Below are 24,290 nucleotides of genomic sequence, written 5' to 3' on the forward strand. Positions count from 1 at the left end.
CTTGACTGGCGGCCATCTTGACTGGTGGCCATTTTGACAGGCAGCCATCTTGTTTGGCGGCCATTTTGAGAGGCAGCCATCTTGTTAGGCGGCCATTTTGAGAGGCAGCCATCTTGACTGGTGGCCATTTTGAGAGGCAGCCATCTTGACTGGCGGCCATTTTGAGAGGCAGCCATCTTGACTGGCGGCCATTTTGAGCGGCAGCCATCTTGACTGGCGGCCATTTTGAGCGGCAGCCATCTTGGTAGGCGGCCATTTTGAGAGGCAGCCATCTTGACGTGGCCATTTTGAGCGGCAGCCATCTTGACTGGCGGCCATTTTGAGCGGCAGCCATCTTGACTGGCGGCCATTTTGAGAGGGGGCCATCTTGACTGGCGGCCATTTTGAGCGGCAGCCATCTTGGTAGGCGGCCATTTTGGGAGGCGGCCATTTTGAGCGGCAGCCATCTTGACTGGTGGCCATTTTGAGAGGTGGCCATCTTGACTGGCGGCCATTTTGAGAGGCGGCCATTTTGAGAGGCAGCCATCTTGACTGGCGGCCATTTTGAGCGGCAGCCATCTTGGTAGGCGGCCATTTTGAGAGGCAGCCATCTTGACTGGAGGCCATTTTGAGCGGCAGCCATCTTGGTAGGCGGCCATCTTGACAGGCGGCCATTTTGAGCGGCAGCCATCTTGACTAGCGGCCATCTTGGTAGGCTTCCATTTTGAGCGGCAGCCATCTTGAGTAGCGGCCATCTTGATTGGTGGCCATCTTGGTAGCCGGACATTTTGACAGGTGGCCATCTTGCTCCTTATTTCCCCACCCACAGCAGCCATCTTGACAGGCGGCCATCTTGCTCTCCCCCAACATCACCAATCTCCCCTCCAAACCCCCCCAAAACCCCCAAAACTCCCCCAAAACCCCCCAAACCCACCCCCAAACCACCCCAACTCCAAACCTCGAGCACAAACCACGAACATTTTGCGCCACGATGGAGGCGGGAGGGGACGAGCCAGGGCCCTACTGCACCGTTTAATCGATTTCTCATATAAAAAATATCTATGTACATTTATTATCCTCAGATTAGGAGCATCCCGACGGGGGCGGGGCGGGCGATTAGACCCGAGCTGGGGGCGGCGATGGCGGCGGCGGCGATGGGGGAGGAGCCGGGGGGCTACGGGGGGCTCCGGGCGGGGTCAGTCGCGGTTGATGCGCAGGCGGAAGGCCACGCGCCCGGCGAATTTGTCGCGCTCGTCGTCGGTGCGGAGGCCGGCGGCGTTGAGGCGACATTCCACGTGGTGATCCACGTTGGCCGTGGCGTTGGAGAACTGCACGGCCACCACCGGCTGCGTGTAGTTCACCTGGGGGGGGGAAATCGGGGGTTTTTGGGGGGCTGTGGGGGGGAATATTTGTGGTTTTGGGGAGCGTGGGGGGATTTCCAAAATCCCGATGTCCCTAGGGCAGGTGTAAAGGGAATTCCCAAAATGCCAATTCCCGGGGGTTCAGGTGTCCAGAAGATCCCAAAAATCTCCTTTTTCCAAGGATTTGGATGCCCAGATAATCCCAAAATCCCCATTCCCAGGAATTTGCTTGTCTGGAAAATCCCGAAAATCTCATTTTCAGGAATTTAGGTGTCCAGGTGATCCCAAAACCCCAATTCCCAGGGATTCAGGTGTCCAGGGGATCCCCACACCCCTCGGGGGGATCCCCAAACCTCCAGGAAATCACCCCAAAACCCCTTGGGGAGATCCCAAACCTCAAAAAAAAAAAAATCCCCAAAACCTCCAGGAAATCCCCCCAAAACCCCTTTGGGGAACCCCAGGTGCCCCCAAGCCCCCCTCCCCAGTGGGATTTTGGGGTCTCCCCCCACCCCCCGAGAGGAACCCCAAGTTTTGGGGTGCCCAGGGGGGTTTTTGGGGTGCCCAGGGGGATTTTGGGGTTTTTGGGGTGCTCACGTGGACGCGTTTCCCGTAGTAGGGGAAGTACATGAGGTCGATGGTGCCGTTGGGGGGGAAGAGCTGCATGGGGCCCAGCAGGGCGGCGTCCTCCTCACGCTGGGGGGGGGGACACGAGGGGGGTCCCCAAATGTCCCCTGAAGGGGGGGGGGACACCCCCTCTGGACCCCCCTCCCCCAAAAAACATCCCCCATTCCCATATCCCCCTCCCCAAAATCCCAAACCCCATTAAACGGCCCCCGAAAGAGCCACAGGACCCCAAAAAATGATCTTAAAAATATTCCTGACCCCCCCCCCCAAAAAAAATACCCCCGGGACCCCCAAAAGGGACCCAAAACAGCTCCAGGATCCCTCCCGGAATATTCCAGGGACCCCCAAATATTTCTGGGATCCCCTAAAGGGACCCAAAAAATAGCTCCAGGACCCCTCCCCCCAAATATTCCCAGGGATGCCCTAAATGCTGCCAGGACCCCCAGAATATTCCAGAGAGCCCCAAAATACCTCCCCCCCCCAAAAAAAAAAACAAAAAATCCCCCCTTAATTTCCCCCTGAACCCCCCCTGAGTCCCCCAGAATACCCCCAAAATAGCCCCCCCAAAATAGCCCCCAAAGACCCCTCCCACCTTTTATCCCCCAAAAATTCCCCCCCCAGTGCCTCCCAGTTTGTCCCAGTTCATCCCAGTGCTCCCCAGTTTGTCCCAGTGTCCCCCAGTTCATCCCAGTCTGTCCCAGTTTGTCCCAGTTTGTCCCAGTCTGTCCAGTTCCCTTACGGTGGTGGCCGAGTGTCCCTGGGCCCCGCGGGCAGCGAGAGAGAGACAGTGAGAGGGACATGGGGACATTGGGGACATTGGGGGGACATGGGGACATTGGGGGGACATTGGGGACATTGGGGACAATGAGAGGGACATGGGGACAATGGGACATTATGGGGACATTGGGGACATTGAGGAGACATGGGGACATTGGGGACAATGAGAGGGACATGGGGACATTGGGGACAATGGGAGGACATTGGGGACAATGGGGACATTGGGGACAATGAGAGGGACACGGGAACATTGGGGACAATGAGAGGGACATGGGGACATTGGGGGGACATTGGGGACATTGAGGGGGACAATGAGGGGATTGGGGGGATTGGAGACATTGGGGACATTTGGGGACATTGGGGGCAATGGGGACAATGGGGACACTGGGGGGGACATTGGGGACACTGGGGGACACAGAAGCTCTGGGGACACCCAGCGGGATTTTGGGGTGAAATCGGCAGATTTTGGGATTCCTAGAAGGATTTTGGGGTGAGTTAAGTGAATGTTGGGATTCCGAGAGGAATTTTGGGCTGAAACTCTGGGATTTTGGGACAAATTACAAGGGTTTGGGGGGGATCTATGCAATTACTGGAATTCTAAAGGATTTTGGGGTGAATTAAGCAGATTTTGGGGACTCCTAGAGGGATTTTGGGGTGAATCTCTCCCAATTTTGGAATTCTAAAGGGATTTTGGGATGAGAGCAGCAGATTTTGGGATTCCTAGAAGGATTTCGGGGTGAATTAAGTGAATTTTGGGATTCCTAGAGGAATTTTGGGATGAAACTCTGGGATTTTGGGATCCTAAAAGGATTTTGGGATTCCCAAAGGAATTTTGGGGTGAATCTCCCCAGTTTTTGGGAATTCTAAAGGGATTTTGGGGTGAAAGCAGCCGATTTTGGGACCTCTCCCCCCCTTACCAGGTCACCCTTGGTCCGGGGCCGCTGGGCAGAGACAAGAGACAGTGAGGGGACAATGGGGACATGTGGGGACATTGGGGACATTTGGGGACAATGGGGACATTTTTGGGACATTTTTGGGGAGACACCAGGGGAACATTGGGGACTCCGTGGGGACACCTTGAAGTGAGGGGACATTGAAGACACTGGAAATGCCATGAGGGGGACACTTGGGGACACCAGAGGTGACACAAGATGGACACTGAAGGTGACACTTGGGGACACTGGGGGGGGGCTTGGTGACACCTGTGGGGACTTGGGGACACCGTGAGGGGACAGTGACGTCACCTTGGCAGCACAGACGATGTTGATGCTCTTGTTCTTGCCCGGGAAGAAGTTGATGACCTGCGGGACCAGTAGGGACCAGTATGAACCAGTGTGGACCAGCATGGACCAGTATGGACCAGTAGGGTCCAGTACAGACCAGTATGGACCAGTAGGGACCAGTATGAACCAGTACAGACCAGTATGAACCACTATGGGCCATTATGGACCTCCATGGCCCACTATGAACCAATGAAAACCAGTAAGGACCAGTGCCCTGTACCAGTCCCTCCCAGTCCATCCCAGTCCCTCCCAGTCCATCCCAATCCAACACAACTCATGGCTAAGCACCACCAGATGCCATCCCAGTGCTCCCAGTATAACCCAGTCCCTCCCAGTATATCCCAGTCCGTCCCAGTCCCCCGTGTCTCACCTGGTTGACCTTGACGAGCACACAGGGCCGGGCGCTGCCGTAGCCGTAGTCACCTCCCAGTCCCTCCCAGTATAACCCAGTCCATACCAGTCCATCCAATCCAACATAACTCATTGCCAAGCCCCACCAGACACCCTCCCAGTCCATCCCAGTCCCTCCCAGTCCCTCCCAGTATCACCCAGTCCCTCCCAGTCCCTCCCAGTCCCTCCCAGTGCCCGTGTCTCACCCGGTTGACCTTGACGAGCACGCAGGGCCGGCCGCTGCCGTAGCCGTAGTCGCCGTGGGGGCCGAGGCCGGCGCAGGGCCCGAGCTGGGAGCGCTCGAAGCGACAGGCGCGCTTGGGGTAGTTGGGCACGGCGTCGTCCGGCTGCTCGTTGTAGCGCCCGGCCGCGCACGCCGCGTTCCGCGCGGCCTGGACGCTGTCGTTGTACGCTGGGGGAGGAGACGGGGTTGAGAGGGGCTGACCGGTATGGGAAGGGTCATCCCAGTATGGGTTAGGGTCATCCCAGTATGGGAAGGGTCATCCCAGTATGGGTTAGGGTCATCCCAGTATGGGAAGGGTCATCCCAGTATGGGTTAGAGTCATCCCAGTATGGGTTAGGGTCATCCCAGTATGGGTTAGAGTCATCCCAGTATGGGTTAGAGTCATCCCAGTATGGGAAGGGTCATCCCAGTATGGGTTAGAGTCATCCCAGTATGGGAAGGGTCATCCCAGTATGGGGTTGGGCCATCCCAGTCCCTCCCAGTCCCTCCCAGTCCCTCCCAGTCCCCTCCCAGTCCCTCCCAGTATAACCCAGTCCCTCCCAGTCCCTCCCAGTATAACCCAGTCCCTCCCAGTGCACTCACGCTCCAGGAACTGGTGCAGGGCTCTCACGTACTGGTGCAGGTCTGGCTCTGGCTCACGTTGAAGGTGACATCGAGACCCTCGGTGCAGGGACGGATCATCAGCCCTGGGGACATCGGGGACATTGGGGACATTGGGGACAGCCAGGGGACATTGGGGACATCGGGGACATTGGGGACAGCCAGGGCACATTGGGGACATCGGGGGACATTGGGGACATTGGGGACAGCCAGGGGACATTGGGGACACTGGGAGGACATTGGGGACATTGGGGACACTGGGAGGACATTGGGGACATTGGGGACATTGGGGACACTGTGGGGAGGTGCCACGGGGGGGTCACGCAGGGTGACACAAAGGTCACCAGGGGGTCACATGGGGGCGGGGGGGGAGGGGAGACACACGGGGGGGGTCCCAAATCCCCCCCAAACCCCTTTCCCCACCCAGGACCCCAAATCCACGACCCCAAATCCAGGACCCCAAATCCAGGACCCCAAATCAAGACCCCAAATCCAGGACCCCAAATCCATGACCCCAAATCCACGACCCCAAATCCAGGACGCCCACCCAGGACCCCCACCCAGGACCCCCACCCAGGACCCCAAATCCAGGACCCCAAATCCAGGACCCCCACCCAGGACCCCAAATCCAGGACCCCAAATCAAGACCCCAAATCCAGGACCCCAAATCCAAGACCCCAAACCCAGGACCCCCACCCAGGCCCCCCTTCCCCGGGGTCTCACCGGGGGTCAGCAGCCGGTCCTGGTACTTGGGCACGTGGGGGTCGACGCTCTGCAGCATCACCCACATGGTGAGGGCAAAGAGCCCGGCCAGGAACCCGTTAAAACACCAGGTAGAACAGCAGGATCAGCCCTGGGGGGGCGAAATTGGGGGGTCAGGAACCCCAAAAATGAAACCCCCGTGAGGAAAAACCCCCCTGGGGGCAGAAATCCCAAAAATCCCAACTGAAATGGGTGAAAACCCCAAAAATCACAACTGAAATGGGTGAAAAACCCCAAAAATCCCAACTGAAATGGGTGAAAAATCCCAACTGAAATGAGTGAAAAACCCCAAAAATCCCATTAGAAATGAATGAAAAAACCCCAAAAATCCCAACTGAAATGGGTGAAAAACCCCAAAAATCACAACTGAAATGGGTGAAAAATCCCAACTGAAATGGGTGAAAAACCCAAAAATCCCATTAAAAATGAATGAAAAACCCAAAAATCCCAACTGAAATGGGGGGAAAATGCCACCCCAAACAGGTGAAAATCCCCAATTTTGGTGCAAATTCCAAAGTAAAACACCAGGTAGAACAGCAGGATCAGCCCTGGGGGGGCGAAATTGGGGGGTCAGGGACCCCAAAAATGAAACCCCCGTGAGGAAAAATCCCGAAAGGGGCAGAAACACCAAAAATCCCAATGGAAATGGGTGAAAAACCCCAAAAATCCCAAATGAAATGGGGTGAAAAATCCCAACTGAAATGGGTGAAAAACCCCAAAAATCCCATTAGAAATGAATGAAAAAACCCCAAAAATCCCAACTGAAATGGGTGAAAAACCCCAAAAATCCCAACTGAAATGGGTGAAAAACCCCAAAAATCCCATTAGAAATAAATGAAAAAAAAACAAAAATCCCATTAGAAATGTGTGAAAAATCCCATTAGAAATAAATGAAAAAAACCCAAAATCCCAACTGAAATGGAGGGAAAATCCCACCCCAAACAGATGAAAATCCCCAATTTTGGTGCAAATTCCAAAGTAAAACACCAGGTAGAACAGCAGGATCAGCCCTGGGCGGGCGAAATTGGGGGTCAGGGACCCCAAAAATGAAATCCCCGTGAGGAAAAACCCCCCTGGGGGCAGAAACCCCAAAAATCCCACCCGAAATGGGTGAAAAACCCCAAAAATCCCAACTGAAATGGGTGAAAAACCCCAAAAATCCCATTAAAAATGAATGAAAAACCCCAAAAATCCCAACTGAAATGGGTGAAAAACCCCAAAATCCCATCCGAAATGGGTGAAAAATCCCTAAAATTTGGGATAAATCCCAATAAAATCACTTTGGAAGAGCAGGATCAGCTCTGAGGGGGCGAATTTGGGGTTTGGGACCCAAAATCTGCCCCAAACCCTCCAAAAATGCCCCAAATTCCCTTAACCCTTCAAATGTTGCCCCAAATCCTTCGAAAACCCCATAAATTCACCCCGTTGGCACCAAATACCCCCAAAATTTCCCTGAAAACCCCAAATACCCCCCAAAACTGCTCTGAACACCCCAAATTCTCATGAATTTACCCCACAGACATTAAATACCCCAAAAACTGCCCCAAATACCCCCAAAACTGCCCAACCCCATTAAAAACCCCAAAAACTGCCCCGAACCTCTCAAATTCTCATGAATTCACCCCTTAAACGTCAAATAATCTCAAAAACTGCCCCAAAATCGCCCCAAAAATGCCCTGAACACCCCAAATTCTCATTAATTTACCCCATAGACATTAAATACCCAAAAGATTGCCCCAATCCCATAAAAAAACCCCAAAAACTGCCCCAGACAACCCAAAATTTCATTAATTCACCCATAAACGCCGAGTCCCCCCAAAATCGCCACAAATGCCCCAGAAACCTGCCCTGGACACCCCAAATTCTGATGAATTTACCCCATAGACATTAAATACCCAAAAAAATTGCCCCAATCCCATAAAAAAACCCCAAAAACTGCCCCAGACAACCCAAAATTTTCCTTAATTCACTCCATAAACGTCAAAACGCTCCCCCCAAAAATCGCCCCGAAAATGCCCCGGACACCCCAAATTCTCATGAATTTACCCCATGAATGTCAAACGCTCCCCAAAACAGCCCCAATCCATTAAAAACCCCTCAAAAACTGCCCCGAACACCCCAAAATTCTCCTTAATTCACCCCATAAACGTCAAAACGCGCCCCCCAAAATCGCCCCAAAAACTGCCCCCAATCCCATCAAAAAAAACCCCAAAAAATCAGCCGCGAACCCCCCAAATCTCCTCTCGGACCCCCTAAAAATTGCACTAAAATCGGCCCAAAATCGCCCTAAAATTGCACTAAAATTGCCCCAAAATCGCCCTAAAATCGCCCTAAAATTGCCCTAAAATCGCCCTAAAATCGCCCTAAAACCAACCCCGACCCCCCCCCGGACCCCCCCAAATCCCCCCCCCCCGCCCCCCCCCCCAGACGTTTTAAATCCCCCCGGAGCCATCTGGACCCTGAAGGGGGGGGGGGAAAGGATTTCGGGGGGGTTTTTAGGGGTCCCCACCCCAATTTTGGGGGTTCCCCCGCTATGGGGGAGGGGGAGGGGGGGGGGTTCAGTTGGTTCAGCCCCCCCGCCCCCCCCCCCCCCGCCTCCATTTTGGGGGGGGGGGATCCCCGCCGTTCCCATCCCCCACCCCGACCGTGACCTACTTTTGTCGCCACAGCGCGACAGATGGGGGGGGGGGGGCCACAAAGCCACCCCCCCCCCCCCCCCCCCCACCCCCAATTTGTCCTTTTGAACCCCCCCCCCCCCAAAATTCCCCTCCCCCCCACCGCCCCCTCCTTTTTTGGGGATGTTTTAGGGGGGGGCTCCCCCCATAAAAAAAGAGGTGGGGGGGCTTTAAGCTGCCCGCCCCCTCCCCCAAATTTTACTCATTTTTGGGGGGGGGTCTTGGGTTAATTCCGCCCCCTCCTCAAAAGGAGCCCCCCCCCACCCCAAAAAAGCGGCGTTTAAAGGGAGGGGGGGGGGTCCCCAATTCTCACCCAGTTTTGGGGGGGCCCCAATGGGGTGGGATGGGGGGGGGGCTCTGAGCAACCCCCCCCCCTCATTTAACGCACAAATGGGGGGGGGGGATTTGGGGGGGTTCAATGCGCCCCCTCCCTCCCTCCCCGTTATTTGAGGGGGGGTCTTTCCTAATTTTGAGTGTTGTGGGGTCCCCCCAAAATTTCCCTCCCCTCCCCAAATTAAAATCGACCCGTTGAGGATGGCGGGGAGGGGGGGGGGGGACACCCCAAAAATCCCCCTCACCCATCATCATCACCCCCCCCACCCAATCAGCACGCGGGGGGGCGCTGCACCCCAAAAAAAAAAAAAAAAAAAAAAAAAAAAAAAAAAAAAAAAGAAAAAATTGGGGGGGGTCACCCCACAAAATGCCCCCCCACACACACAAAAAAAAAACACCCCAAAAAAAGCCCCAAAAAGCGCCGAACTCACCCCAGCTGGAGCCAGTCCTGCCCAGGAACTGGCGCGTGCGGGGGTCCCACAGGAACGCTCGCCACTCGGCCACCACCTGCCCGCAGCTCCGCTTCTCCTTGTCCCGCGCCATCCTCGGGCCCCGCCCCCCCCGGTGTCCCCGGGGACCCCCCCGGTGTCCGGCCCCCCCCCTCCTCCCCCCCCGGTGGTCGCTGTCCCCCGGTGTCCCCCCCCCCAGCCCCCGGGTCCCGCTCGGTGTCGCCGCCGCTCCCGCCGGGACTCGAACCCGCGAACGCCGCGGGGCCGCCGCCGCCGCCGCCCTTTATGGGCTCGGAGGACACGCCCACGGCCCGCCGGAGCACGCCCACAAGGGGGATTCTGGCCACGCCCACAGTGGGATTAGATATTTTTTTTTTTAGGTCACGCCCCCCTCTTTTAAATCCGGTTTATTTGCTGCCTCTTCTCCGGTGGTTTATAAAGGGATGTGGCCACGCCCCTTATGCTAATGAGGCTGGCCAATGGTCAAATTGCAATGCCCGTTATGCTAATGAGGAGGGTTAAAGCCCAATTTGGGAGTGGTAAAGCTTCGTTTGCAACGCCCGTTATGCTAATGAGCAGCGTCAAATCTCTGTTTGACATGCCCTTTATGCTAATTAGGAGGGTTAAGGCTTAATTTGCAACACCCCTTATGCTAATGAGCAGGGTTAAAGGTTAATCTGCCATGCCTTTTATGCAAATGAGGAGTGGTAAATCTTAATTGGGAGTGTTAAAGCTCAATTTGCAATGGTCCTTATGCAAATGAGCCTTGTTAAAGCTTAACTTGTCATGCCCCTAATGCTAATGAGGAGGGTTAAAGCTTAATTTGCAACACCCCTTATGCTAATGAGGAGGATTAAAGCTCAACATGTGACACCCTTTATGGTAATGAGGAAGTATGACATGTTGCAAGCCCCACCCCTTATGCTAATAGCGTTCATGAACCCCATAATGCCAATCAGTTTATGCTAATAATGATGGGTTTTAATTAATCAAGCCCCCTCCATTATGCTAATAGCATTTATAACTCCAGGAATGCCCCTCCCCTTATTCTAATAATTAATTATGAAGCCCATTTGCCCCGCCTTTTATGCAACCATCATTTTAAAATCCCCTTTTCCCCACCCTTTATGCTAATAACTCATTATAATATCATCATACCCCACCCCTTATGCTAATAATTCATCTTAAAGCTGCCTGGCCCCTCCCCTTCTGATTGTGACTGCCAAAAACCCAAATGCCACGCCCCTTATGCTAATTAATCAGCCTTTAGCCACGCCCTTTATGCTGCTGCACTCTTTTAAGCCTCAAACCCCGCCCCTTATGTTAATGACACACTCTGCCTGTCTGTGCCCCGCCCCTTTTGCTAATAACCACCCCAAACGCCCACAAACCACGCCCCTTATGCTAATCCGAGGTTTAAATGCCCCTTAGGCCGCCTCAAGCCCCGCCCCCAACACTTTGCTCCACCCCTTTCTCCATATAACGGAGGGTTAATGCTTTATGCTAATGAGGGGGGCGCGGCCTCCGCGAGGTTCCCACCGTCCCCATTGAGAGATTTGGGGCCGGGGGCGGGGGGGGGGCTCTTAAAGGGCCCGCGCGGGAACGGCTGGGGGGAACTGGGGGGAACTGGGAGAGGATACTGGGGTTACTGGGAGCACTGGGAAATGGGAACTGGGAGCACTGGGGGAGGATACTGGGGTTACTGGGAGCACTGGGGTTACTGGGAGCACTGGGAGCCCTCAGACCACCCAGGCTTTGCTATAATTAAAGCGGGGGGCGGGGCTAATTGGGGGCGGGGCTTGCACCACGGGGTCACTCGAGGTCAAGTCCGGCCCCCCCACCCGGGGGAGACCCCAACGCTCCCAGTTCAACCAGTCCCAAACTGGGAGACCCCTCCTCAAAGTGGGGGGGGCTCGGGGGTCTGGGGGGGGCTCGAGAATCCCGGGGGGGGGGGTCCCGGATTTTGGGCGGGGGGTGTCAGAATTTTGGAGGGGGGGATGTCAAAACTTTGGGAGGGGTCGCAAATGTTTGGGGGGGGTGGGGCTGAAGAGTCCGGAGGGATCCCAGATTTTGGGCGGGGGGGTCCCCAAAATTCCACGAAGGGCCCCCAAAATTCCAGGGCGGGCGGTGTGGGGGGGGGTTCCCAGGTATCAATGGGAGAATTCAAGATTTTTGGGGGGGGGGATCCAGGAGGACGCGCTGACCCCAAAGCATTCCGGGAATTTGGAGGGGGGGGGGCCAAAAAGGGCCCGGGGGGGCCCCGAAAGGGCCGGGGGGGGCCCCGAAAGGGCCGCGCGTGCCCGGGCGGGCGCTCCCGGCTCCCCGGTAACGGCGCGTCCTGGCCCGGCCCGGCCGCCAAACCCCCCCAGCCCCGGGGCCCCCCCGCACCGGAACCGCACCGGGAACGCGGGGGGGGGGCCCCCATTAATGGGGGGGGTGCAGAATTTACCGGGGGGTGCAGAATTTCTGGGGGGGTTCAGAATTTACCGGGGGGATCCCGAATTTACCGGCGGGGGGGGGTCCTGAATATCCCGGGGGGATCACGAATTTCTGGGGGGGGGTCCAAATTTTGGGGGGGTCCCGAATATCCCGGGTTCCCCGAGCTATGAAAGGGATCCCGAATTCACGGGGGGGGTCCCAAATTTCGGGGGGGGGTCCCCGAATTTCTGGGGATTCCCCGATCCATGGGAGGGGCGGGGGGGTCCTGAGTTCCCCCCCCGGGATTAATTGGGGGAGGGTCCCCCCGGGATCTCAGGATCCCGGAGTTTAATGGGGAAGGGGGGGGGGGGTCCGGGATATTTGGAATATTTGGACCCCCCCCGGAATTAAGGGGGGGGGGTCCTGGGAAACCCCAGGATCAACTGGGGGGGGGGGGCCTGGGGTTAATTTAGGGGGGGTCCCCGAGGTTAGGGGGGGATCCTTGGGGCCAATTTAGGGGGGGGGTCCCGGGATTTAATGGGGGGGGGGTCTTTGGGGTAAATTTGGGGGGGTCACTGGGGTTAATTTGGGGGGTCCCTGGGGTTAATTTGGGGGGTCCTGGGGTATAATGGGGGGCGTCCCTGGGGTTAATTTGGGGGGCGTCCTTGGGGTTAATTTGGGGGGGGTCCCTGAGGGTTAACAGGGCAGTTCCGGGATCATTTGAGGGGGGGTCCCTGGAGCTAATTTTGGGGGGAGTCCCGGGCGTTAATGGGGGGGGGGGGGGGGTCGCGGCTGCCTGATCCCCCCGATGTTCATTGGATTGGGGGGGTCCCAGCGATCATTCCGGGGGGGTCCCCGCGATCATTTCGGGGGGGTCCCAGCGATCATTCCGGGGGGTTCCCGCGATCATTCCGGGGGGGGTCCCGCGATCATTCCGGGGGGGGTCCCGCGATCATTTCGGGGGGGTCCCGCGATCATTTCGGGGGGGTCCCAGCGATCCCGGCTCCCCCGGATCAATGAGGGGGGGGGGGTTTGGGGTGGGGGGGGGTCGGGGGCGGCCGCCCCGGGGGATTTGTTTTAATCCCCGGGCGGGGCTAATCCGGCCCCGGGGCACCGGGACCCGCCGCGGGCCGGGGCAGCTGCGCAGGTGAGAACGGGGGGTCCCTGGGGGGGGGCGGGGATCGTGGGGGGGGGGTCCCGAGGTGGGGGGGGGTCACAAGGGTGGGGGTCGGGGGGTCTCGGGTACCGGGGGGATTTGGGGTCAGGGGGCTCTGGGGGGGGGGGGTTCCTGGGGTTATTAAAGGATGAAGGAGGGGGGGGGGGTTATTGAGGGGGGGGGGGGGTCCGGATGGCCCCTGGGGGTCTCGGAGGTTTGGGGGTCATGGGGGAAATGGGGGAGGGGTCGCAGGAAGGGGGGGGTTCCCCAGATTTGGGTCCCCTGGGGTCAAAGTTTGGGGTCCCTTGGGGGGGGGGGGGGTCACAGGGGGTGGGGGTCTTCAAGGGGGGGGAGGGGTCTTCATGGGGGGGGGGGGGGGAGGGTCCTGGACACCTGAGACCCCCCCGGGGTGAGTGGGGAGGGGGTCCCGGAGGGGGGGAGGTCCCCAAATGGGGGGTCCTGGGTGTGGGGGGGGGGTGTCAGGGTGAGGTCAGAGGTCAGGGGTCTCCCAGGGGGTCTGGGGTCATGGCGGGGGGGGTCTCCGAGAGGGGGAGATCCTGGGGGGGCTCCCCAGGGGTGGGGGGGGGGCTCTGGAAGGGGAGGGGTCACCTGGGCACCTGAAGGGGCGGGGCTAATGCGGGGGGGGAGGGGTGTGGATGGTCCCTCCCCCACCCCCCTCCCCCTCCTCATCACCCCCCGTAGGACCCACCCCATTTTAGGGGGGTGTCTCTCCCAGAATCCTTTGCGGCCCGTTTTTTTTTGGGGGGGGGGATGTGACCCCGTTCCCATCGCCCCCCGCGGCCCCGGGGCCTGTCGGGATTCCCGTGGTGGTGGGGGGGGGTTCCGGGGGCGGGGGGGGAATCTCGTGCGAGGGGCCCCGAAAGCGGCTTAGGGCACGCGCTGAGCCGCTTACGCTAATTAGCTAATTATAGCGCGGGCCCTTTAAGAGCCGCGACCCCCCCCATCACCTTACCCGGGGGTGGGGAGGGGGCGTGGTCACATCCTCGTGTAGCGCACGAGAGACCCCCCCCAGACCCCGCCCCCATTTGTCACACAAGGGCTTCCCCCAGAGCCCCCCCATGTGTAACAGGAGGGACCCCCCCAGTCCCTTGTGTCATACAAGGGACCCCCAGACCCCCCCCCCATGTGTAACAGGAGGGACCCCCAGACCCCCCACAAGGCACAAGAGGGACCCCCAGACCCCCCTATTTGGCCCAAGAAGGACCCCCAGACCCCCCCAATGTGTCCAATGAGGGCTCCCCCCAGCCCCACACCCCCCCATGTTTTCCCATGAGGGCTCCTCAAACCCCCCACACACCCCAAACCCCCTCCCAGAACATCCCACCAGTGCCACCCACTCCTTCCACCAGTCCCACCAGTGTCCCCCCACCCATCCCCACCAGTGTCCCACCACCCCTTACACCCCAAAACCCCCCCACATGTGCCCCAAACGCCCCCCAAACATCCCACCAGTCCCACCAGTCCCTCCACCAGTGTCCCCCCACCCATCCCCAGGTGTCCCATGACCCCCCCACCCCAAAACCACCCCACATGTGCCCCAAAATCCCCCCCAGAACATCCCACCAGTGCCTCCCAGTCCCTCCACCTGTCCCACCAGTAACCCCCCCACACCCCAAAACTCCCCCACATGTGCCCCAAACCCCCCCCAGCACATCCCACCAGTCCCACCAGTCCCACCAGTATCCCCCAACCCCATCCCCAGGTGTCCCACCCCCCCACCAGCCATGGACATCGGGGGTCTGGAGACCGTGGTGGCCAACTCCGCCTACGTGTCGGCGCGCGGCGGCCCCGGTTGGCGGCAGCAAGGACCGGCGCTCCAAGGCGCGGCTCCGCCTGCCCCACATCTCCCAGTGCGAGGCCCTGCGCGCCCAACTGGGCGGCACCGCCGGCACCCAGAACGGGGGTCCCGGCGCCCCCAATGGAGCCCCGCCCGGCCACACCCAAGATGGCGGCCAGGAGACGTCGTTCCGGTGGCAGTGCGTGGAGCAGCCCATCGGGAAGCTGCTGTTCCGGAGGTTTCTGGAAGGTTCGGCCGAGTTCGCGGCGGCCGGGGCGTTGTGGGCGGAGATCGAGGCCTTCGAGCAGTGCAGAGGACGCTGAGAGGGAGGCGGCGGCCAAGAAGCTGCGGAGCCGGTTCTTCACGCCGGGAGGGTCGGAGCACTGCGGCTTCCTCAGCGCCGCCGCCACCAGCGCCGCCCACAGGTGAGGGGCTGGGGGTGGGTGGCAATATGGCGGCCGTGATGCAAATATGGCTGACACGGCTCCAATATGGCGGCCGTGAGATCAATATGGCTGACATGGCTCCAATATGGCGGACATAGTGCCAATATGGCGGCCATGAGATTGATATGGCTGACGTGGCTCCAATATGGCTGACGTGTCTCCAATATGGCGGACATAGTGCCAATATGGCGGCCGTGATGCAAATATGGCTGACACGGCTCCAATATGGCGGCCGTGAGATCAATATGGCTGACATGGCTCCAATATGGCTGACGCGGCTCCAATATGGCGGCCGTGAGATTGATATGGCTGACATGGCTCCAATATGGCTGACGTGGCTCCAATATGGCAGTTGTAACATCAACATGGCTGACATGGCACCCCAACGGCGGCCATGATACTTCAAGGGTGGCCATGACACCTCAATGGTGGCCATGACACCCCAACCATGTCCATGACGACCTTGGTGGCCATGACACCCAATGGTGGCCATGATGATGTTGGCAGCCATGACACCCCAATGGCGGCCATGACACCCCAATGGCGGCCATATTGGTATTGGCAGCCATGATACCCCAGCCATGTCCATGACAATCTCAGTGGCCATGACACCCCAACCACACCCACGACACCCCAACGGCGGCCATGACACCCCAATGGCGGCCATGACACCCCAGTGGCAGCCATGTTGGTATTGGCAGCCATGACACCCCAACCATGTCCATGACACCCCAACGGCGGCCATGACACCCCAACGGTGGCCATGACACCTCAATGGCGGCCATGACACCCAGTGGCAGCCATGTTGGTATTGGCAGCCATGACACCCCAACCATGTCCATGACAATCTCAGTGGCCATGACACCCCAACAGCAGCCATGACACCCCAATGGCAGCCATGACACTCAATGGCGGCCATGACACCCCAATGGCAGCCATGTTGGTATTGGCAGCCATGATACCCCAACCATGTCCATGACAATCTCAGTGGCCATGACACCCCAACAGCAGCCATGACACCCCAATGGCAGCCATGACACTCCAATGGCGGCCATGACACCCCAATGGCAGCCATGTTGGTATTGGCAGCCATGATACCCCAACCATGTCCATGACAATCTCAGTGGCCATGACACCCCAACGGCAGCCATGACACCTCAATGGCAGCCATGACACCCCAACAGCGGCCATGACACCCCCTGTCCCTCCCCTCTGCCCTCAGGCTCGACGCTGCCGGGCGACGCCTTCGTGCCGGCGCGGCAGGAGCTGCTGGCGCACCTGGAGGCGGCGGCCTGGGGGCCGTACCGGGGCTCGCCCGAGTTCAGCCGCTTCGTGCAGTTCAAGTGGCTCGAGAGCCAGGCCGTCAACGCCGACGCCTTCGCCGAGTTCCGCGTGCTGGGCAAGGGCGGCTTCGGCGAGGTCTGCGCCTGCCAGCGCCGCGCCACCGGCAAGATGTACGCCAACAAACGCCTCAACAAGAAACGCCTCAAGAAGCGCAAGGGATACGAGGTGAGGGGCCCAAGGGTGGCACCAAGAGTGGCACCGAGAGTGGCCCTTTGTCCCAGGGGTGTCCTCAGGGGCGGCACCAAGGGTCACCCCAAGGGTGTCCTAAGGATGGCACCAATGGTGGCACCAATGGTGGCCCCAAGGGTGTCCTAAGGGTGTCCCCAAGGGTGGCTCCAAGGGTGACCTCAAGGGTTGCCCCAAGGGTGGCACCAAGGGTGTCCCAAGGGTGTCCCCAGAGATGTCCCCAATGGTGGTACCAAGGTGGCACCAAGAGTGGCCTCAATGGTGGCCCCAAGGGTGCCCTAGGGCTGGCACCAATAGTGGCACCAATGACGTCCCCAAGGGTGGCCCTTTGTCCCCTCTGTGCCCATGGTTGTTCCTCGGATGTCCCTCTGTCCCCAGATGTGCCCCTCTGTCCCCTCAGTCCCTGTGTCTGTCCCTTGGTGTCTGCCACCCTGTCCCTGTCCCTGTCCACACTCCATGTCCATGGTGGTGCCATCCCATGTCCCAGCGTGTCCCCAGCGTGTCCCCAATGTGTCCCCACGTGTCCCCAGGCGGCGCTGGTGGAGAAGCGGATCCTGGCACGGGTCCACAGCCGCTTCATCGTGTCCCTGGCCTGCGCCTTCCAGACCAAGACCGACCTCTGCCTCGTCATGACCATCATGAACGGCGGCGACCTGCGGTACGCGGCTGTGGTGGCCCTGGGGGACAGCGGGGTGCCCTTGGGGTGGCCTTGGGGTGACCCCGGTGTGATCTTGGTGTGACCGTGTTGTGGCCTTGGAGGGGCCTTGGCATGGTCTGGCATGGCCTTGGTGCGATCTTGGTGTGACCCTGGTGTGACCCTGGTGTGACCTTGATGTGGCCTTGATTTGATCCTGGTATGACCTTGGCATGGCTTTGGTGTCACCTTGGTGTGACCCTGGCGTGACCCTGGTGTGACCCTGGCATGGCTTTGGTGTCACCTTGCTGTGACCCTGGTGTGACCTTGGCGCTGTGCTGGTGCCACACACATTGATGGTGTCCCTCCCTGTCCCCACGGTGTCCCCAGGTACCACAATGTCCCCAACGTCCCCTATGTCCCCAGTGTCCCCGATGTCCCCGATGTCCCCGATGTCCCCAGTGTCCCCAATGTCCCCAATGTCCCCGGTGTCCCCAATGTCCCCGCTGTCCCCAGGTACCACATCTACAACGTGGACGAGGAGAACCCGGGCTTCGCGGAGCCGCGCGCCGTTTTCTACACGGCGCAGATCCTGCTGGGGCTGGAGCACCTGCACCAGCACCGCATCGTCTACCGCGACCTCAAACCCGAGAACGTCCTGCTGGACGACGCCGGTGGGGACACTGGGGACATTGGGGACATTTGGGGCGTTGGGGACGTTGGGGACATTGGGGGCATTGGGGGCATTGGGGGCGTTGGGGACATTGGGGACATTGGAGATGTTGGGGATGTTGGGACATTTGGGGACATTGAGGGAAGTGGGAAATGAGGGGGACATGGGGACATTGGTGGTCACTGGTGGTCATTGATGGTCATTGGTGGTCACCGGTGGTGACTGGTGGTCACTGATGGTTACCAATGTTCACCGGTGGTCATTGGTGGTCATTGGTGGTCACCGGTGATCACTGATGGTCACTGGTGGTCACTGATCATCACTGATGGTTACCAATGTTCACCGGTGGTCATTGGTGGTCATTGATGGTCACTGGTGGTCACCGGTGGTCATTGGTGGTCACCGGTGGTCACTGATGGTCACTGGTGGTCACTGGTGGTCACTTGTCCCCAGGCCACGTCCGTCTGTCCGACATGGGCTTGGCCGTGGAGCTCAAGGATGGAGAGAGCAAAACCCGCGGCTATGCCGGGACCCCAGGTGGGGACAGGGGACACTGGGGAGACACTGGGGGGACACTGGGGGGACATTGGGGGGACACTGGGGGTCCCCTGTCCCTCCCGTGTCACCTGTCCCCTCAATGTCCCCGCAGGGTTCATGGCCCCCGAGCTGCTCAAGAACGAGGACTACGATTGGTCGGTCGATTACTTCACGCTGGGGGTGACCATCTACGAGATGCTGGAGGCCAAGGGCCCCTTCCGCCGGCGGGGGGAGAAGGTGACCCCACCCCAGCGCCCCCCAGTGCCCCCAGTACAGCCCAGTACAGCCCAGGAACCCTGGGAACCCCCAGGAACATCTGAGAGCTTCCAAAAACCTCCCCAGAACCTCCCAGGACCACCAGGAACTCCTCAAAATTCAGCTCAGGGTTCCCAGAAACCTCCCAGGACCCTCAGAACCCCCCAAGAACCTCCAAGGATCCCCCAAAGTCCCTCAGAAAACCCTTAAAACCACCAAGAAACTCCCTAGGTCCTTCAGAAACCCCCTAGAACCTCCAAGAAGCCCCTCTGAGGACCTTCAGAACCCCCTAAAAACCTCCAAGAACCCCCCAAGAACCTCCAAGGAACTCCCCCTTAGGACTCCAGAACCCCCTAAAACCTCCAATAAACCCCTGAGGACCTTCAGAACCCCCCTAGAACCTCCAAGAGCCCTTCTGAGGACCTTCAGAACCTCCTAAAAACCTCCAAGAACACCCCCTAGGGCCTCCAGAACCTCCAGGAACCTCCAAAAAAACCCTCAGGTCCCTCAGAACCCCCCAAGAACCTCCAAGAACCCCCCAAGGTCCCTCAGAACCCCCCAAGAACCTCCAAGGAACCTCCTGAGAACCTCCAAGGAACCCCTGAGGACCTTCAGAACTCCCCTAGAACCTCCCACCCCCAAGGTCCCTCAGAACCCATCAAGAACCTCCAAAGAACCCCCCCAAGGTCCCTCAGAACTCCCCAAGAACCTCCAAGGAACCCCCCAAGGTCCCTCAGAACCCCCCAAGAACCTCCAAGGAACCCCCCCAAGGTCCCTCAGAACCCACCAAGAACCTCCAAGGAACCCCCTGAGGACCTTCAGAACCCCCCAAGAACCTCCAAGAACCGCCCAAGGTCCCTCAGAACCCCCCAAGAACCCCCCAAGGTCCCTCAGAACCCCCCAAGAACCTCCAAGGAACCCCCCGAGGTCCCTCAGAACCCCCCAAGAACCTCCAAGGAACCCCCCAAGAACCTCCAACAAAGGTGACCCCAAGGACCCCCCCCCCCACCACCTTTTTGTCCCCACCAGGTGGAGAACAAGGAGGTGACGCGGCGCATCCTGAACGACCCCGTGTCCTACTCGGACAAGTTCAGCGCGGCCGCGCGCGAGGCCTGCGAGGGGCTCCTGGCCAAGGACCCCCAGGCCCGCCTGGGCTTCCGCGACAACGGCTGCGCCCAGCTCAAGGCCCACCCCTTCTTCAGGACCATCAACTGGGGCGTCTCGAGGCCGGTAACGCCCAGCGGGGCATCCAGGGCGGGCAGGGGTCTACAGGGGCGGTGGGGGTCAAGAGTTGGGGTCTCCATTGGGTTTTGGGTGGTCAAGAGTTGGGGTCTCCATTGGGTTTTGGGGTCTCCGTTGAGTGTTGGGTGGTCAAGAGTTGGGGTCTCCATTGAGTGTTGGGGTCCTCATTGGGTTTTGGGGTCTCCATTGGGTTTTGGGGTCTCCATTGAGTGTTGGGTTCTCCAATGAGTTTTGGGTCTCCATTGGGGTCTCCAGAATTGGGGTCCTCAAAGGATGTTGGGTGGTCAAGAGTTGGGGTCTCCAATGGGTTTTGGGGTCTCCATTGAATGTTGGGGGGTCAAGAGTTGGGGTCTCCAATGGGTTTTAGTGTCCCCAATGGGTTTTGGGGTCTCCATTGAATGTTGGGGGGTCAAGAGTTGGGGTCTCCATTGGGTTTTGGGGTCTCCATTGGGTTTTGGGGTCTCCATTGAGTGTTGGGTGCTCAAGAGTTGAGGTCTCCATTGAGTGTTGGGTTCTCCAATGAGTTTTGGGGTCTCCATTGGGTTTTGGGGTCTCCAACAAATGTTGGAGGTCCAACAATGGGGTTTCCACTGACTCTTGGGAGCCATGGGATGAATTTTGGGGAGTTCCTGGAGGTTCTTGACAGGTTCTTGGAAGTTCTCAGATGTTCCTGGAGTTCCTGGGATTCCTGTGGTTACTGGGCTATACTGGACCATACTGGGCTCTACTGGGAGGTTTCTGGGAGCCATGGGATGAACTTTGGGGTGTTCCTGTTGGTCTGAGGAGGTTTCTGGGAGGTTATTGGAAGTTCTCAGATGTTCCTTGGGGTTCCTTGAGGTTCCTTGGGGTTCCTGGGGCTTCCTGTGGTTACTGGGCTATACTGGGCTATACTGGGAGGTTTCTGGGAGCCATGGGTTGAACTTTGGGGTGTTCCTGGTGGTTCTTGACAAGTTCTTGGAAGTTCTCAGATGTTCTTTGGGTTCCTGGAGTTCCTGGGGATTCCCATGGTTACTGGACCATACTGGGCTATACTGGGAGGTTTCTGGGAGCCATGGGTTGAACTTTGGGGTGTTCCTGTTGGTCTGAGGGGGTTCTGGGGAGGTTTTTAGAAGTTCTCAGATGTTCCTTGTGGTTCCTGGAGGTTCCTTGGGGTTCCTGGGGCTTCCTGTGGTTACTGGGCTATACTGGGAGGTTTCTGGGGAGTTTTTAGAAGTTCTCAGATGTTCTTGGGGTTCCTGGGGGTTCCCATGGTTACTGGACCATACTGGGCTGTACTGGGAGGTTTCTGGGAGCCATGGGATGAACTTTGGGGTGTTCCTGGTGGTTCTGGGAGGTTTTTGGAAGATCTCAGATGTTCCTTGGGGTTCCTGGAGTTCCTGGGGCTTCCTGTGGTTACTGGGCTATACTGGGAGGTTTCTGGGAGCCATGGGATGAACTTTGGGGTGTTCCTGGTGGTTCTGAGGAGGTTCTGGGGAGGTTATTGGAAGTTCGCAGATGTTCCTTGGGGTTCCTTGAGGTTCCTTGGGGTTCCTGGGGGTTCCTGTGGTTACTGGGCTCTACTGGGCTATACTGGGAGGTTTCTGGGAGCCATGGGTTGAACTTTGGGGTGTTCCTGGTGGTTCTTGACAAGTTCTTGGAAGTTCTCAGATGTTCTTTGGGGTTCCTGGAGTTCCTGGTGGTTCCTGTGGTTACTGGGCTATACTGGGGCTATACTGGGAGGTTTCTGGGAGCCATGGGTTGAACTTTGAGGAGTTCCTGTTGGTCTGAGGAGGTTCTGGGGAGGTTTTTGGAAGTTCTCAGATGTTCCTTGGGGTTCCTGGAGGTTCCTTGGGGTTCCTGTGGTTACTGGGCTATACTGGGCTATACTGGGAGGTTTCTGGGAGCCATGGGTTGAACTTTGGGGTGTTCCTGGTGGTTCTTGACAAGTTCTTGGAAGTTCTCAGATGTTCTTTGGGGTTCCTGGAGTTCCTGGGGGTTCCCATGGTTACTGGGCTATACTGGGCTATACTGGGAGGTTTCTGGGAGCCATGGGATGAACTTTGGGGTGTTCCTGTTGGTCTGAGGGGGTTCTGGGGAGGTTTTTGGAAGTTCTCAGATGTTCCTTGTGGTTCCTGGAGGTTCCTTGTGGTTCCTGGAGGTTCCTGGAGGTTCCTGGGGGTTCCTGTGGTTACTGGGCTATACTGGGCTATACTGGGAGGTTTCTGGGGAGGTTTTTGGAAGTTCTCAGATGTTCCTTGGGGTTCCTGGAGGTTCCTTGGGGTTCCTGGAGGTTCCTTGGGGTTCCCGTGGTTCCCGGCCCATACTGGGGCCATCAAGTCTCTCTGCGGCGACCCCAGAATTAACGGGGGTTAATTTTGGTGCAAGGTCTGGTGCCGCCGCCGTTCGTGCCGGACCCGCGCCGCGTGTACGCCAAGGACCTGGGGGACGTGGGGGCGTTCTCGACGGTGAAGGGCGTGGAGCTGGACGCGGGGGACGCGGCGCTGTGCGACGCCTTCGCCTCGGGCACGGTGCCCATCCCCTGGCAGGAGGAGCTGATCGAGACCGGCGTCTTCGAGGAGCTCAACGTGTGGGGGGCCCCGGGGACGCTGCCCCCCGACCTGGACCCCAGCGCCGCGGGGGGGGCAGGGGGAAAGTCCTCGACGTGCCGGCTGCTGTGAGGGGGCAGGGGGGCGCCCCGAAATATGGGGGGGGCACCCCGAAATTTGGGGGGTCCATGTGCAGTGAGTGGGGGGACCCCGAAATTTGAGGGGGGGGGATTCCATCTGGTGTGAGGGGAGCACCCCGAAATCTGGGGGGTCCATCTGGTGTGAGCGGGGAGACCCCTGAAATTTGGGGATTCCATTTGTTGTGAGTGGGGGGACCCCGAAATTTTGGGGGTCCATCTGGTGTGAGGGGAGGGGCACCCCGAAGGTTGGGGAGGGCACCCCGAAATTTGGGGGGGTTTTACACATGGTGTGAGGGGGGGGACCCCGAAATTTGGGGGGGGGGATTCCATCTGGTGTGAGGGTGGACACCCTGAAATTTGGGGATTCCATTTGTTGTGAGTGGGGGCACCCCGAAATTTGGGGGGTCCATCTGGTGTAAGGGGGGGCACCCTGAAATTTGGGGGGGGGGTTTTACACATGGTGTGAGAGGTGGGCACCCCGAAATTTGGGGGGGGGGTTTTACACATGGTGTGAGAGGTGGGGGACCCCGAAATTTGGGGGGGATTCCGTCTGGTGTGAGCGGGGGGACCCCGAAATTTGGGGGGTTCCATTTGCTGTGAGTGGGGGCACCCCGAAATCTGGGGGGGATTCCATCTGGTGTGAGCGGGGCACCCCGAAATTTGGGGGGTTCCATTTGCTGTGAGTGGGGGCACCCCGAAATTTGGGGGGGAGTCCATCTGGTGTGAGGGGCACCCCGAAATTTGGGGGGGGGTTTTACACATGGTGTGTGAGGGGGACCCCCAAATTTGGGGGGGATTCCATCTGCTATGAGTGGGATTGCACCCCGAAATATGGGAGGGGGGGGGGGGTCCTACATCTGGTGTGAGTGGGGGGGACCCCAAAATTTTGGGGGTAAGTCCACCTGTCCTCTACTGGTGACATCAAAATTTTGGGGGGCTCTTCAACCCTGTGTGAGTGGGGGACCCCAAAATTGGGGGGGGGGGGGGAGTCTTCTACCCATTGTGAGAGGGGGGGGGCACCCCAAAATTTTGGGGCGTTCTTCACCTGTTGTAAGAGGGATTGGGCACCCCAAAATTTGGGGGGAAGGATGGGGGGGGGCGTGTGAATTTTGGGGGAGGGGGGCTCTAAAAGTGGGGGGGCTCCATCCCGAAGGGGCCCAAATTTGGGGTGTCCCGTCCCCCCCCCCCCCCCACCTTTTTTGGGGTGTCTGGAATGGGGGGGTGACAAAAAGGAGGAACCCCCCAAAAATCAACGCCCCCCCCAAAAAAAAGAGACCCCAAAAACTCGAGGGACCCCCCAAACCTCAGGCCCCCCCCCCCCCATCTCGGTGCCACCTGGGGGGGTCCCCCCCAAATTTACCTCATGGCCACCCCCCCCCTCCCCCCGTGACTCAGGGACCCCCCAAAAAATGGGGGAACACCAAAAAAATGGGGGAACCCCCCCAAAAAAGGGGTCCCC

At 58.8% G+C, this 24,290-nt stretch overlaps 2 protein-coding genes across 2 annotated transcripts; one reads left to right on the forward strand and one right to left on the reverse strand.

Annotated features, from left to right (window-relative positions):
- Positions 1-992: 992 nt before the first annotated feature.
- On the reverse strand, positions 993-9,662 carry ATP1B2 (ATPase Na+/K+ transporting subunit beta 2). The gene is given in 9 exon segments (XM_077192931.1): positions 993-1,340; positions 1,935-2,033; positions 3,986-4,042; positions 4,621-4,826; positions 5,241-5,279; positions 5,282-5,344; positions 5,982-6,080; positions 7,001-7,030; positions 9,460-9,662. Coding segments are annotated over 9 exon segments (870 nt in total). The 5' UTR covers positions 9,572-9,662; the 3' UTR covers positions 993-1,175.
- A 3,297-nt stretch (positions 9,663-12,959) lies between these two features.
- On the forward strand, positions 12,960-22,823 carry LOC129134055 (rhodopsin kinase GRK1). Its single transcript, XM_077192932.1, is given in 10 exon segments — positions 12,960-13,042; positions 14,775-15,274; positions 16,518-16,804; positions 17,356-17,483; positions 17,976-18,133; positions 18,586-18,669; positions 18,782-18,906; positions 19,954-20,137; positions 20,140-20,154; positions 22,531-22,823. Coding segments are annotated over 9 exon segments (1,752 nt in total). The 5' UTR covers positions 12,960-13,042; positions 14,775-14,796.
- The last annotated feature ends 1,467 nt before the right edge of the window (positions 22,824-24,290 follow it).

Source organism: Agelaius phoeniceus, chromosome 36, assembly GCF_051311805.1.
Source record: "Agelaius phoeniceus isolate bAgePho1 chromosome 36, bAgePho1.hap1, whole genome shotgun sequence".
NCBI lineage: Eukaryota > Metazoa > Chordata > Aves > Passeriformes > Icteridae > Agelaius > Agelaius phoeniceus.